At 39.5% G+C, this 16443-nt stretch overlaps 1 protein-coding gene across 8 annotated transcripts in view; it reads left to right on the top strand.

Annotated features, from left to right (window-relative positions):
- The window catches only part of LOC139935382 (uncharacterized), a 78114-nt gene extending 62422 nt beyond the window's left edge, over nt 1-15692 (top strand). For all 8 annotated transcript variants that reach the window (XM_071929931.1, XM_071929932.1, XM_071929936.1 and 5 more), the window contains 8 exons: nt 5146-5400; nt 6567-6821; nt 7458-7709; nt 9359-9451; nt 10000-10041; nt 10899-10997; nt 12091-12237; nt 13090-15692. In XM_071929931.1, the coding sequence (XP_071786032.1) occupies nt 5146-5400; nt 6567-6821; nt 7458-7709; nt 9359-9451; nt 10000-10041; nt 10899-10997; nt 12091-12237; nt 13090-13295 (1349 nt within the window). In that variant the 3' untranslated portion in view covers nt 13296-15692. The remainder of the gene's footprint in view (nt 1-5145; nt 5401-6566; nt 6822-7457; nt 7710-9358; nt 9452-9999; nt 10042-10898; nt 10998-12090; nt 12238-13089) is intronic.
- Nucleotides 15693-16443: the final 751 nt, after the last annotated feature.

The raw sequence follows: 16443 nt of genomic DNA, 5'->3' as shown, positions 1-16443 counted from the left end.
CCTCCTGAACTGTAACATCTTGAAGGTTCTGTGTCGATGTAAAGGAGGAACAAAGGCCTGAAGCCCATTTTCAGGATTGTTTCATTTGGCAAATTTCATCCCTAAAACATCATGAAGTGAATGTGTTATTATATGGCTTGTCTTTGCTGAGCGATTTAGTGCACCGGACCTAAGCTCTAGTGTTGTCAGCAGCAGAGTGTGGGTTTGAAGTCTGCTCATGACACTGTCCTAGTGTTGTCAGCAGCAGAGTGTGGGTTTGAAGTCTGCTCATGACACTTGTGCCTTTGAGCAAGGCACTTGACCATTACTGCTTCGTAAAGAGTTGGGAAGTTAGTGCATGCTGCTCTTCATGTGCCAGCCCAGGGTTTTAGAGACGAAACCTATGCCTACATACTTACGTAGGTAAAGGGGGTAACCCTGTTTCAGCCCATGGAGTTGGTGGCCACATGCCCCTGGTTACAGTTGATTTGGGTTGACATTGGGTTGACAGCCCAAATCAGTCAAGTGTAGCCCGCACCTTGAAGTGTACCCCTCACCTTGAAGTGTAGCCCGCACCTTGAAGTGTACCCCTCACCTTGAAGTGTACCCCTCACCTTGAAGTGTAGCCCGCACCTTGAAGTGTACCCCTCACCTTGAAGTGTACCCCTCACCTTGAAGTGTACCCCTCACCTTGAAGTGTAGCCGTCACCTTGAAGTGTACCCCTCACCTTGAAGTGTAGCCCTCACCTTGAAGTGTACCCCTCACCTTGAAGTGTACCCCTCACCTTGAAGTGTAGCCCGCACCTTGAAGTGTAGCCCGCACCTTGAAGTGTAGTCCGCACCTTGAAGTGTACCCCTCACCTTGAAGTGTACCCCTCACCTTGAAGTGTAGTCCGCACCTTGAAGTGTACCCCTCACCTTGAAGTGTACCCCTCACCTTGAAGTGTACCCCTCACCTTGAAGTGTAGCCCTCACCTTGAAGTGTAGCCCTCACCTTGAAGTGTACCCCTCACCTTGAAGTGTACCCCTCACCTTGAAGTGTACCCCTCACCTTGAAGTGTAGCCGTCACCTTGAAGTGTACCCCTCACCTTGAAGTGTAGCCCTCACCTTGAAGTGTACCCCTCACCTTGAAGTGTACCCCTCACCTTGAAGTGTAGCCCGCACCTTGAAGTGTAGCCCGCACCTTGAAGTGTACCCCTCACCTTGAAGTGTAGTCCGCACCTTGAAGTGTACCCCTCACCTTGAAGTGTAGTCCGCACCTTGAAGTGTACCCCTCACCTTGAAGTGTAGTCCGCACCTTGAAGTGTACCCCTCACCTTGAAGTGTACCCCTCACCTTAAAGTGTAGTCCGCACCTTGAAGTGTAGTCCGCACCTTAAAGTGTACCCCTCACCTTGAAGTGTAGTCCGCACCTTGAAGTGTACCCCTCACCTTGAAGTGTACCCCTCACCTTAAAGTGTACCCCTCACCTTGAAGTGTAGTCCGCACCTTGAAGTGTACCCCTCACCTTGAAGTGTACCCCTCACCTTGAAGTGTAGTCCGCACCTTGAAGTGTACCCCTCACCTTGAAGTGTAGTCCGCACCTTGAAGTGTACCCCTCACCTTGAAGTGTACCCCTCACCTTAAAGTGTACCCCTCACCTTGAAGTGTAGTCCGCACCTTGAAGTGTACCCCTCACCTTGAAGTGTACCCCTCACCTTAAAGTGTAGCCCGCACCTTGAAGTGTACCCCTCACCTTGAAGTGTAGTCCGCACCTTGAAGTGTACCCCTCACCTTGAAGTGTAGTCCGCACCTTGAAGTGTACCCCTCACCTTGAAGTGTACCCCTCACCTTGAAGTGTAGTCCGCACCTTGAAGTGTACCCCTCACCTTGAAGTGTACCCCTCACCTTGAAGTGTAGCCCGTACCTTGAAGTGTAGTCCGCACCTTAAAGTGTACCCCTCACCTTGAAGTGTACCCCTCACCTTGAAGTGAAGCCGGCACCTTAAAGTGTACCCCTCACCTTGAAGTGTACCCCTCACCTTGAAGTGTAGTCCGCACCTTGAAGTGTAGCCCGCACCTTCAAGTGTAGTCCGCACCTTAAAGTGTAGCCGTCACCTTAAAGTGTACCCCTCACCTTAAAGTGAAGCCCCCACCTTAAAGTGTACCCCGTACCTTAAAAAGAAGCCGGCACCGTAAAGTGTAGCCGTCACCTTAAAGTGTACCCCGTACCTTAAAGTGAAGCCGGCACCTTAAAGTGTAGCCGTCACCTTAAAGTGTACCCCTCACCTTGAAGTGTACCCCTCACCTTGAAGTGTAGTCCGCACCTTGAAGTGTAGCCCGCACCTTCAAGTGTAGTCCGCACCTTAAAGTGTAGCCGTCACCTTAAAGTGTACCCCTCACCTTGAAGTGTAGCCTGCACCTTGAAGTGTACCCCGTAAAAGTGCGAGGGCTACATTTTAAGGTACGGGGTACACTTCAAGGTGCGGGGTACACTTCAAGGTGAGGGGTACACTTCAAGGTGACGGCTACACTTCAAGGTGAGGGGTACACTTCAAGGTGCGGGGTACACTTTAAGGTGACGGCGACACTTTAAGGTGCGGGCTTCACTTTAAGGTGAGGGGTACACTTTAAGGTGAGGGGTACACTTCTAGGTGCGGGCTACACTTCAAGGTGATGGCTACACTTTAAGGTACGGGGTACACTTCAAGGTGCGGGCTACACTTCAAGGTGCGGGCTACACTTCAAGGTGCGGGCTACACTTCAAGGTGCAGACTACACTTCAAGGGGCTACACTTCAAGGGGAGGGGTACACATTCGCCTGGGATTTTCTCAAAATCTCGATGATCCTGCAAACTTTTTTGAAAGAAATAGTCCACATTTTGTCTCAACCTGTAGTGCTGTATTGTCCGTGATGCACAGAATCTATAAACCTCCTGAATTGTAACATATTTGAGGGTCTGGGTCTAGTTAAAGGAGAAACAAAGGCCTGCAACCTATTATCAGTACTGTTTATATGTGGCAAATCTCAACCCAAAAGTCGATCTGTCTGATGCGAAAAATACACACAGGCTGTTCAGATGGGATGTGAACATCTCGGCTGTTTCACAAGCAGTTTTTTTATCTCTTTGCAGCATTGGATTAATTAGCAAGTACTTAAACACTCAGACTGCGGAACTACTCATTTACTCCCTTGTCATGTCAAAGCTGGACATGTGCAACTCCCTCATGTATGGTGTAAACAAAACACAGCTCTTTCGACTACAACGTCTGCAAAATATGGCTGCTAGACTGGTTACTTGCTCACCCAAGAGTGTACACATCACCCCTATCATAAAGCCACTGGTTACCAGTTGCGCAATGGATAGTTTTCAAACTCAGTCTCCTGGTCTTCAAATCATTGCACAACACGGCGCCATCTTACATCTCAGATCTCATCACTCAATACGTGACCTAAGATCAGCCGATCAATGTCTCCTTGTGGAACACATAGCAAAAAACACGTGGGGAGCCCGTTCTTTCTTGGTTACTGCGGGGAAGGTGTGGAATAGTCTTCCTTACCACATCAGGACTACTAATACGACATCTTCTTTTAAAACTGCCCACAAAACTCACCTCTTTGAAGTTAAATGTTGACAGTGATTCTCAGCATATTTTGCTATTTTTTTGCAACAATGTTTAAAAAGTTAAAATAACACTCATGTGAAAGCTATCACAGTTATGAAATAGCAAAAGATCCTGACTAAATATAATCGTGATCAAGACCTTCTGCAAAGAACAGCAACTGCCTTATGATTGGCCATGTGAAACTACTCATCAAGTAGTTGATCTTAACTGCATATAAATTATAGTTGCTAAGTGAAGTGTGATGTCACATTACGAATCAATATGGTAATTCTGACAATTTGTTTTGCAAAGTATATTACATGTATAGCTTTGTAAAATCAGATTATGCTGTCGCAATGTGCCTGCGCGGAACACATCGTTTGCCTCGGAATGTCATTTAGCTGTTTGTAGATTTGCCTGGGTGTCCCTTTCTTTCGTGGCACTGTTCTGAAGTATATTTACATTCCTTCCATATTTTGTAGTTACGAACCATTCCCACCATTGTCTCAGTCCCCCTGGTACCGATCAGCTCGATCGTACCAACGAAACTCAGAGTCACATTTGGGGCCCTTTTCTGTTGTACTTTGGGTTAGGATTGAACTGTTAAAGGAACATGTTGCCTTGGATCAGTCAAGTTGGTCTTTCAAAAGCGTTTGTAACCATTTGTTATAGAATGCATATGGGCAGAAAGATGTTGTAAAAGTACAATACAATGATCCACACAAACATGCCTCGAACACGCATGGTTTTCCTTTTGCCGTTGGCTAACACAGTCGGCCATTTATGGGAGTCAAATTTTTGAATCATGGCCATAAATGGCCGACCGTGTTAGTTCGCACAGTAATAGGAAAACCATGCACTTTCGAGGCAAACTTGTGTGGATTAGTGTATTCTACTTTTAAAACGTCTTTCCAACCATATGCATTTTATAAAAAATGGCTCCAAACACTTTTTATATTTTATAGACCAACTTGTCTGATCCAAGGCAATGTGTTCCTTAAGTGTGTTTGTAAAAATACTGGCAGAAAGATCCACGGTTAGTCAAAATTTATTTTAATTACTTTTAGGCAAAAAAAAACAAACAAAAAAACTACAGTTTCTAAGTAGAACAGTGGCACGACACCACAGCCTAGGCTACATGTGGAACAACACAAGAAAATCACTCGTTGCCTATTGGGAGCTATCGCCAGCCAGTTAAAGAGTTTTGTGCGGCACACCAGTGAAGTAACACATAACCTGTAGCCAAGCGGATAGCAAGGGATATTGTTTTGATTTGTTGTGTGAAGCAACATTGTGAAATAGCAAACGATCATGGCGCCAGACAGTTGGCGTCCGTAACCGAGGACGTTGGTTATCAGCACTAGTGCGAAAGGGGCTTTAGTGCTCTAAAACACATTTAAGTTGAAACAATTTATTGCCAACAGGACTGACTGACATCATTAACTTTAAAACAATTTTTTTTTTTTTGAGAAGGAAGAATAAAAAAAAATGAAATTAAAAATGTGTAAATTTAAGACACTTCATAATGAATGTGAAGTAATCTTCAATTCCATGTCTAAATGATGTTTTGATTTATTGCCAGGGACAACCTCAGATGAAGTAAATGTTGCTGGTTGCCCAATCCAAGGAATTACAGCCTCTGCAACCTCAGGAAGTACCAGCATTGTACAATGGACTGAACCTACAGCAACAGACAGCTTTGGACAAACAGTTTTACCGACCAAGACTCATTCACCTGGGCAGTCGTTTGTTATTGGTCAACCTACTCAAGTTACCTACACATTTGTAGCAAACTCTGGTGCCCAGGCTACCTGCTCCTTCTTCGTTACTGTCACTAGTAAGAACGTGTCTTTTTCAGATCATCTACAAACTTTGTAACAAAACAGGGGCAAAACAATTTAATGTATTTTAGAACCATGGGCCATACTGTGGTTGTTGTCAAATATTTAAGTGAATCTGTTGCAAATTAGAGGTGATATGCTACAAAACAAAAATCTTGAAAAGGTTTCTCCCCTATACAAGGTTTTTTCCTTGCATTGGTGCTGTGAGCACTATACACTTGGTACTGTTCAAAACCTGATGTGTAAATTTACACACAGGTTATTTAGATGGGATGTGAACCCGAGCACTTTGCACTCGATATAGGTTGTCTTAACCAAAAGACCACTAACCATGCCTTGTTATTAGAGGTCAGTTTGAATATGTAGTAGGCATTGGGTACTTACAAATTAATTCATGTCTTATTTGTGTCAATAGTTTTCTGGGGTGCGTGGCTGAGTTAATCTTAGCATCAAACTCAAGCTCTGGTGTTTCTGTTCAGCAGAGTGTGGGTTTGAATCCCGGTCCTGTCCCTGAGCAAGACACTTTACTATAATTGCTTCTCTCCACCCAGGGGTAAATAGGTACCTGTGGGGACAGATATGGCTCTTGTGATTGGTTTAGCTTAGTGCGTTACATGTTTGGCGGCAGGCTGTACACTTCCCAGGGAGCTGAGATGTTGTAAGGAAAGACATGGCCCAGTGATCAGGGAATGATGTTGGAAGCGCTTTGAGACATGGTGTATAAAGCGCTATATAAAACCGAATATTATTATTATTAATATTTTTTTTCATTTCATCAACTAAAATTATTTGGAACGGTTAAAAAAAAATGTTATTGTACAGTGTTTTAACAAATATCTCTTTCAGGCAAATAGATTAATCTTTAAACAAGAGATGTATTTGTAGAATCTAAATATCAAAATCAATCATCCTGTGATATATCTGTAGCTGAAATGCTGTCATGTTCAAATAAGTTGTCCCAAACACCTGAATCTTTGGCGTGATTTGCAAAATGGCAAGTAACCATATGAACAGGACTCAGGTATTGGATATGGAACCCAGTCAACTTATATAAGCAGTTGCATTCTTGATAAAATTACAAACTATAATATTTATATCAATGATGGGAAATAAGATGACTGTTTACAAATGATACTTATCATTATTTTATTTTTCTTTACAGATGGTGGTGGGGACACCATTAACCCAGTAATTACGTGTCCAAATGCTGTGGTTGCATATGTAGCAGGAGGAGTGACCAGCACCAGGGTGACTTGGCCTCCTGCTACTGCCACCGATAACTCTGGCCAACAACCTTCATTGACTAGCAATCCTGCTCTTAACTCACTATTTACACTGGGATTTTCTACCGTCATGTACACTGCCACTGACCAAAGTGGTAACAGGGCAACCTGTACATTCCCTGTCAATGTAGTTGGTGAGTGTTTATTGGTTGATTGGGTGATTAACGGTAATATTAATACAAGTTTTTTTTTTTTTTTTGAGTGAGCAATGTAAACTCCTGTTCCCAAAATACACAGGTTTTGTAAACATTTATTGATCCTTTCTTAACCATTGGGTGCTTCACTGCAGGTGTGGTAAAACAGACCCTACTAAGCCCCACTTTTTGTAAATGAAAAAAATGGAGAGAAAAAAATTAAAATTTACAATTTGAAAAGAAGGAAAAGGAGAGGGAAAGGCGAGGGTATAAAAATGCAAAATTCCACAACAAAAATTGCTGTACGACTGTGTTAAAAATGTTGACAATAAGCTGTTGAATGTCTTCAACACATATTTACACCCCTGAAATCCTGATAATCATTGACTAGATAATAATTCCTGAAATCCTCATTCAAATAAATGATACAGATTAGCGCCGCTGCTCACATATCGAATGGCTGCCCTACTTTTGAACACCTTGCCACGCCCCTGCTCCACGGAACCCTCTTTCTTTTATCAAAGAAGATAAAAGGGAAATACGCACTCTATAAAGAAAAACGTTTGATGTGAGAGTGACAACTTGTTGTTAATCTTTTTGAAGCTTATATTATTCTGTTTGTGTTTTATTTACTAGTTGATACACAGGCTCCAGTCGTGAGCAACTGTCCAACAAATACCATTACAAGTACCCTGTCTGCGGGTACCTCAGTTGTGACTGTTAGCTGGACGGAGCCCACTGCTAATGATAACAGTCAGCTACAAGTGCAGGTAGATCAGACAAACGCTCCTGGGGAATTCTTCCGCCAGGGATCCCATGAAGTTGTCTACACATTCAGGGACAGTGTGAACAATGTTGCAGAGTGTAGATTCATGGTGGTAGTCACAGGTAAGGAAGGACGCATTACAAGTAGCATTAATAAGAGTTGACATTCATGATGCAACCATCACATATACTGACATTCAACTAAACAGAGGATGGAGATAACTAACAGTCTGGTACTCATTTCAGTTCAAATTTATGCCTCGGGAATTAGTTTATCAACTTCAAATACTGAGGAGAGAAAATGTCGACAAGTCATCCGAACTAAACCATGTTATATTTGTTTTACTATTCTTCATTCATATTCAGTTACAATACTAGAACATGATTTGGAGCCAGGGAAAATGATTACTGTAAAACAAAGTGCACATGATAAGTTTGTTCATGTTTTGGTTGTCACTAGAGCGATGTTCATGCATGTGTACAATAGTGCTACGATCGTAAAGCGCATGACAAAAATCTCTGGAGCGTTCTATTTTTCCAAGGCGAAGGGAAAATAGAACGCTCCGGGGATCACCGAGGGATTCGTAACATGCAAATATTGAGTGGCTCAGAGTGGAATGGGAGGAAAATTATCGCAAGGTAAAATTTGGACTGTTAAGCCGAGTGAACAGGAACAGTCAAAATTTTAGATAATATTCCTTCCATTCCACAAGTTAAAGCCACTCAATATTTGTTTTATATAACTGACATATAGATCCTTGTTATTTGATGTATTTTAAAAGTATAACATTATGAAAAATCACACAAATTACTGACGACCAAAAATCATAGCGCCGTGTAGCGGCAACAATGCACAAATTGGATCACAACCTTTTGCACCTTTGTTTTAATGCTATTCCCCATGGGTGAACAGGTCTTTTTGATCACTGGTGCGGATGGGAGCAATAGTGAATGTCATGTGAAGTAAGTTCCACCAATCAAATGACAAGGATCTGTATGTCAGTTATATAATTTTAACCATTGCACGAGTAAAAGCAGTCAATATTTGTTTTATAACACCCCAAACATTTCTAAATACTGTACTATTAAGTTACAGACCTGAATGCTACAATCCACGGACGACGCGAATATAGATTGTGAAAACTTTTACTGTGCTGCATGTAGTGTCATGTAATAATAAATGGTTACAGACTTTTAGTTTATCATCCTTGTACCTTCAACGGACGTCTGGGTACTGCACGCTGTGTGATAGTCTTTGGGCTAGCGCACGGCAAACCAATGCACTCTCACATGGCAAACCGATGCACTATCACACGGCCGTCGTCTAGTAAAACTAAGACATATCATGTGACACGCTCTAAACCAATGAAAAGGCAGAATATTGATAAGGGGTATTATAACATAAAACATTGTAAGAAACGGCTCCCTCTGAAGTAACGTAGTTTTTGAGAAAGAATTCATTTTCTGCGACAAAATCAAGCATCTGAAAGCACACAACTTCGTGTGACAAGGTGTTTTTTAATTTCATAATGATATCGCAACTTTGACAACCAATTAAGCTCAAATTTTCACAGGTTTGTTGTTTTTGACAGTTACCAAAGGTGTCCACCGTCTTTAATTGACATATTGTAAAAAGTACATCAATAGAAATTGTATGTAACATGGAGTTGAGGTGTGTACATGTAGATCAGGATTAACATTGGTTTATTTACAATGGAATGATTTTTTTTAACAAGTTATAAAATTGGTATCCATTTTATTTGTGTTTTTAGCTTCAGGTGGCACTGGAAATGCGTGTGACAGCAATCCATGCGCACCTAATCAGAACTGCTTCTTTTCTTCTACTGCGTTTATTTGTCGCGATGGTAAGCAAACACAGATTTTTTACAAGTTTTAAATAACTAAATAATTAGGAACAGTGCTGATTTTGTATCTTAACTGTGTTCTGAAAGGCTGTGTACCAAATTAATAAATCTTGGAACATTTTTAGCTGTGTTACTCGTCCCTTTGACTGACATTGATTACCGTAACATCAATTAATATTGAGTAATATTAATTAAGACAACAACTTGATTAACAGTTTTTAATCTGATCTCTTTTTCAAATAAACTAGGAACTGGTACAAATTTTTCAGAGAATCGTTTTCTGATAAAGATCCATATTCAAGAACACATATTCAAAAACACTCGATGCCCAAAATGGCCTCCGAGAAATGTGTTTACTTAATCAATTTGTTTATTACATTCTAATGTTTTATAAGAATGCACCTTAATTTAGTATATTTCAGGCACAAAGTAAAGGGAAACAAAGTCATTGGCATACTTTTATACTCACTTATTCTTGGATTTAAAAATTAATTGCCATCTTTGTTCATTTCATCAAGTAACAAAGAACTGTTTGTTATTCTCTGTAGCTCGAAGACGGAGAAGCGCTGATGTAGAAGATGACAATGAGTGTAAGTAGTCAGACTGTTGATCAGTAAAAGTTTGAGATTTTTGCAAAATTTGTAAACTTGTATGGCTGTAAGTTGAAATGCATGAATGAATTCAACAAACTTGGGCCAAAACTAGGGGGATTTTATAACAGATGTTAAATTTGCATCAGGGATAAAGAATATTAATTTTTGTTTTTTACCCAAATACCGATGTGTGTTAGCACTGTATACTCAGTACTTTCCCCTGTGAAAAAATATCACAGGCATGTTACTCGGGTGGGATTCGAACCCACGACCCTTGCAATTCTAGAGCAGTGTCTTACCAACTAAGACTACCGAGGTTGCCCGGTAGCTAGAGGCAGTTCGAATTCAATGTTTTGGCAGTGGGTACCGCAACGATATAATAGATGTTAAATTGGGGGATTTTATTGAAAGATTTGGGATTGGAGCATTGGAGAATGTTACTGTTCATGTTGAAATCTTGCAGCCATTGGGCACTATTATATTTAAATTCACAGAAGGAAAACACCCACAAAATTATTTCACAAACAAAAGATGAAAGTCTCATCGCAAAGGCTTTTTAAAAAAAAATGAAGGGGGAATTGTTTAAAATATCAATTGAAAAATGGACCTTGAATCTTTGAGGTAGATAAAGAATATTAATTTTGAGTTTACCCATATTCACTGATAGTGCTGTATACTCAAGAGTTTCAAGACTCTTCTCAAAACACATCTATTCAAATTATCTTATACTTAATTATTCTTTTGGTTCCTCTGAGCGCTTAGAGACTTTCTTTTGGAGGTGTTAGGCGCTATAGAAATGCGGTTGTTATTATTATTATTACTCAGTAATGAGAGATTTGATGTTTGATTTACAGTTTGTCCATGTGAGAATGGAGGGGAATGTATTGATGTTGATTTACCAGTTACTACTTGTACTTGCCAGCCTGGATTCACAGGAATCCTCTGTGAACAAGGTAATACACAATTTATAAAACCCTCATCTGTTAAGTTTTTCCCTTTGATTACAAGTTTCATCAAAATCTCCCTACGCCTAGATTTTGTTTTCTGTATTAAAGTGGTTATAGTTACAGTGAGATAGGGAAGTACATGTAGGTCATGGTTCAAGGATATTTTCCCTACACACACCCAACAAGATAAAGACTCCCCTTTTCCCTAGGTAAAAAGGAACCCATTGTGGTTATATGAATCTTGGAGTAACTTGCTGTACATGGAATGATGAACTCTCACTCAGTTACTGCACGTGAGAGCCCCCTCACCATATCATGTCTATGGAGAGCGAACATGCCTGCTCTCGCTTGTTGTATCTCAACATATGCATAAAATAACAACCCTGTGAAAATTTGAGCTCAATTGGTCATTGAAGTTGCGAGATAAAAATGAAAAAAACAAAACACCCTTTTCACATGAATTTGTGTGCGTTCAGATGCTTGATTTCAAGACCTCAAATTCTAAACTTGAGGTCTCAAAATCAAATTCGTGGAAAATTGCTTCTTTCTCAAAAACTAAGGCACTTCAGAGGGAGCCGTTTCTCACAATGTTTTATACTACCAACCTCTCCCCATTACTCGTTACCAAGTATGGTTTTATGCTAATAATTATTTTGAGTAATTACCAAAAGTGTCCACTGTCTTTAAGGACATGCTATAGGTCAACGCATGATGACAAGGTGATCCAGTTGTAGTTGCTAATTTGTGGCACAGCTAGATCTCTTTTAAGCATATACATGTGTACAATTGTTTTGTAAACTAAATCGAACTGAGGATGTCTTTGATTTTTTCAAAATTCCAATTCCTCAGTGCATCCACAGAAACGCTCATACTTACCTATCCCGTATAATTTTTTGAGAACTACAATTAAGATGTAACCAATAGTTACCTAATTAAAGCCTTAATGCAGATAACAGAGAAATGTCTCTTCAGAATAGAACTTAAAATAGGAATACCAAATGAGGTTTGCACTATTAATAAGTATTTTTAATTAACCCAATGGAAAATTGACCAGTGTATGTAGAAGCTTTAACTTAATATTTTGTGATTTGTTACATAGTCCTGGTAGCCATGAATGACGTTTGTAGTCCCAACCCATGTCTTAACAATGGTACCTGCATTGAGACGATTGTAGGCCGCAATCACATGCAAACAGAGCACATGTGCTTGTGTGCCCACGGATGGGATGGACCTAATTGTTTCAACGGTAAGTACACAAATATTACAACCAAAACTTCTCATTGAGATGCTATTCTCAGATGTTTCTGCACCAGACAAAATGTTCATTGGGCAGACATTTATCCAGAGTTGTCTTGCCCTGTAGATGGGACATGAAGCTGTTGGTCCAGTGTGTTCTGTAATGCATGAATAAGAACCCAGTGCACTATGATAAAATGAAGGGATTTGCCTAAGTGTTTTTGTTTTAGTTAGTTGCAGATTGCACTTGTCTCTTTGTAACATTTTTAAGGTGCTATACAAACGGGTCTCATAGTTCACAAGTTTGACATACCTGTCGCTAAATAGGACTTTGAAAAGTCATGTAGATAAAGCACGATACATGTAGAATGCGAGTGTTATTCTTTTTATCAATTCTTCTAAACTATTAGAGGATTTAGTGACACCCAAATCAAGTTTTGGATGAACTTGTTTTGCATGTTTCTACATGTAGGAAAGCTTCAAACAGACACTGTTCAGATAATTGGTACCAAGCTTTATTCATTGAAATGTGCTTGTTCTCAATCTGTTTGTTTGTAACAAAGATAAATATTATATTGTTTAAGATGGACCTGGTATCAATCACCATGCTGTAAGCCTGTCAGTAATTGGATTGTGGTACATTCAGCAGGGTGTCTGTAATATACATCTGCAGTGGTGGCTCTACCCAGGGGGAAACATTCCCTGGCCCCACCACCCCAACACTCGGATAAAGTTGTCGAGAAATACATTGTATTTATTTTGCAGATTGTCTTCTTTTGTTTTGTAATAGATTTTGCAAATATAAGAGTCTGTTTTTGGTTTTGATTAATTGGATATTATTTTGTTTGTCCTTTATGTTTAGCTGTTGATGAGGATTTGCTGTCCAATACCAGTGAGCTTGATTTGATGTACAATCAAGGCCTCCAGAGAACAGAATGGTTCATGGGAGCATTGACTGCACTGGTGGTTGTGTTGTTCCTGGTGTTTGCTATCACCATAGGCTACCTGGCCAAGCGTCAAATCCCTCAAGAGAAGAATCTAGACGATGAAGTAGCCATCATTCGATAGGGATCCGTCGTACTGGTGCAATTGGACCCTTATCAGCAGTTTTTATTTGAAGTCAGTATAGCTACTTCAGTATAGGGCCACATAGAATTCATGCATTTAGTTTGCTCTAATAAAGCACCATGTATAGCATTGGTTATTTTTAAAGACCACTATCCGCTGCACTATATGTGACCTATACATGAAATAACAAACCTGTGAGAGTTTAAGCTGTTATCAGAGTCGTGGAAAAAACAGTGAAAACCCCAAATGTTTTCATTGTCCGTTTTCAAACATCAGGTTTTGGCAAATGGCAATTAAGAGCAATTATTTTACTTTTTTCCTAAAAACTAAAACATTTTGAGCAAAACTATTTCTAGGAATGGTTCCCACTTTGACCTATTACTTTGTGACCATTTAAGTCATGTCCAAATCTGTGAACATTTATATTTTCAGTCTTACCAATGTTGTCAAACCCTTTAAGTAAATCTAGAATTTAAAATTTTGTAGTCTACATTAAGTTCGCGTAATGCAATGCTTTTTTCACAATTACTGCAACTATTGCTGTCATAATTGTAGTCAAAATGCCTTGCTACAATATACTTGAGCCACACTGCATGAGGGTCTAGGATATCATTGTCTAGACCTTATTGAATGAATACAACAAAAATATGGCAGATTAGCCCCTGTGTTTAAACCTCTAGTGAATGCAAATATTGTTAAGAGAGCTATAAAGATTGTTATTGTAAATCAGTATGCAAAACATGGAAACCCTATGAACATTAGTTTGTATTGACTCCATGTGTTGAAGCAAGATGCCAGCTCTACTTAGTCCATGCTGAAATTATTCCCTGACAAAGACTACTCAACGATGAAGCCCGGTTGGAAATGTTTGGAAAACAACTGAATCAACTATTGTACCCAAAGGCAAAAATACAAATATTATGTGAGGATTTTAAAGGGGGTTGTCAAACCACAACTTTATTTGCATCACTGGTGTAGTAAACAATCCATTTTAGTTTCACCCGTGTTTAGTAACAAACAAAGTCTGTTTTTACTGACCGCCCCCCCCCCCCCACCAGACAAAAAAAAAAAAAAAATTAAAAACGGTTAATATTTATTGTAATACGATTTGACCTACTCATCAGCTGCTACATTTTACAGAGATTTTTCCACCACCAAAAAAGAACAAAACCATTAGTCTTTTCATTGGCAGATATTGAGAAAGCCCAACAAAAATAAAAAAATAGCAATTCAAATTTTAACAGTAACTTAGTGCAAGAAATGAAAGGTTTTATCGTTGTATCTGTTCGCCAATTTTACTTGGAGAAACTAATGATGAATCAGGTTGTATTTTATCAACCATTATGAGGGGCTTTGGTATCTTGGCGATAGAGTACCAGTACAGCAGGGATGCTTGGAGGAGAGTTCCACAGTTCACAGTCTGCTCACACAAGTTTGCTGCCACCTAGCGGCAGACCTTTATTGAGTCCCAAAGACTGACTTATATCGATGTCAAGTCAAGTATTTTATATCAATGTTAATCGAGTCTAGCCTTGGTCACCAAATTCTGGCTCCCAACCACATATCCCAAATACTCTCCCATTAGATCCCCTTTCGTTGTCTCTTTTTGTTCATCTTATTTACCAGTGTTTGAATATAATCATCAATGTATATGCCTATCGATCTCTCCTGAAAAGCTAGGATAACGTTTAAAGAGAATTGTAAAAATTTGTGAGCGATCGCGGGTCATCGGCTTTTTAATTGATAGTGACTGAAATGTATCCCTCATTCAAACAGATTGATTAAATAAACAACGAGGTTTTGAATTTGTTTTGTCTATAAAGCAATGATTGGAATACTCAAGCGGTTTAGATTTTGTGGGAGCAGGACGTCCATTGGCACATTGCCAAGCAAGTATTACCATCTAAGCAAACATTAGCGAATCAACGACATATATTCAGAATGCGGGTAATCAGTCTTTGCTTAGCGCAGCTTTAATAATTAATTGTTTTGTTATAAGCGTATTGCTTAAGTCAATGTTTGTAATTTAGACAATTTTACATTATAAGCTCATATTTAGCTATGTAACTCATTATGTTATTTTGAACGGCAATTTTGTCTATTTTGATAATTATGTATTTTAAAATAAAATAGCGTTTTTGTATTTGGTGATATATAGTTATGAATTTTTATACTAGTATTTTGTTGTTTTTGAATAAAACAGCTTTCCTACCTTCTTAATCGGAAGTCTATACCATTTATTAAAGGCCACCACCAGTCAGTTAGTTTCACTAGCTGAGCATCTACATTTGTCAATAACGGATCTTCAGCGATGATTGAGGCTTTGCCCCTTTGGAGGGAATCACTAAGATTCTGTATCTCTTGTAATTCACTGAGCCTACTTGCGAAAACCCTCCTTCCATGGACCAATACAATGTAATGTCTTTAAATACACTGGACACTATTGGTAAATGTATTTTTAAAAAAAAACATGCTTGCAATGGGCGACACGTTTGTAATGTGTTTGTTTATCATTTAAATGTAATTTTGATATTAATTTTTTACACTTCTGTAACTTTTTTTTTAATTGGGCCGCAACCTCAAGGTTTTGCAAAATGCAAAACTAAAAACATTACGGTGCCACTGACGGCTTGCGTCAAATGTTTTTGATTTATCAAGCAACAAAGTGGTATAGTTTTTGAAACTTTGCATTGTAGAAATATAATTTGGAAAGGTTTGCGGAAAAAAGTTGGGGTCTGAAAAAACTCGTTGCAACGGTTCCAAGTAACACTGATTAGTGTCCAAATTAAAAATGATCAAATGCGCCTTCGGTAAAGCCCGGTTCATACTTCCTGCGAATGCGAATGCGAAGCGAATATTGACGTCACAAAAATCGCAACGAATATTCGCAGCAGTTCAGCTCTGTTCAACTCAATTGCGAATATCGCTGCGAAAGGTTGCCCTGACGTCAAATTTACATCAAATTCGCTTCGCATTCGCAGGAAGTATGAACTGGGCTTAAGACGAGTTAATGTTCTAAGAAAATGCAAACCAAAGAACCACAAACGGTAGCACACAGCCGTGAACATTTTGGTTCATTTTATTGATTTTTAAACACACCCTCATGTAAGAAGTAACAAATTTAAAACGGCCCAGCCAGAAACTTGCA

Source organism: Asterias amurensis, chromosome 3, assembly GCF_032118995.1.
Source record: "Asterias amurensis chromosome 3, ASM3211899v1".
In the NCBI taxonomy this organism is placed as follows: domain Eukaryota; kingdom Metazoa; phylum Echinodermata; class Asteroidea; order Forcipulatida; family Asteriidae; genus Asterias; species Asterias amurensis.
Note: the sequence above shows the minus strand (reverse complement) of the source record. Positions and strands in the feature narration are given on the sequence as shown.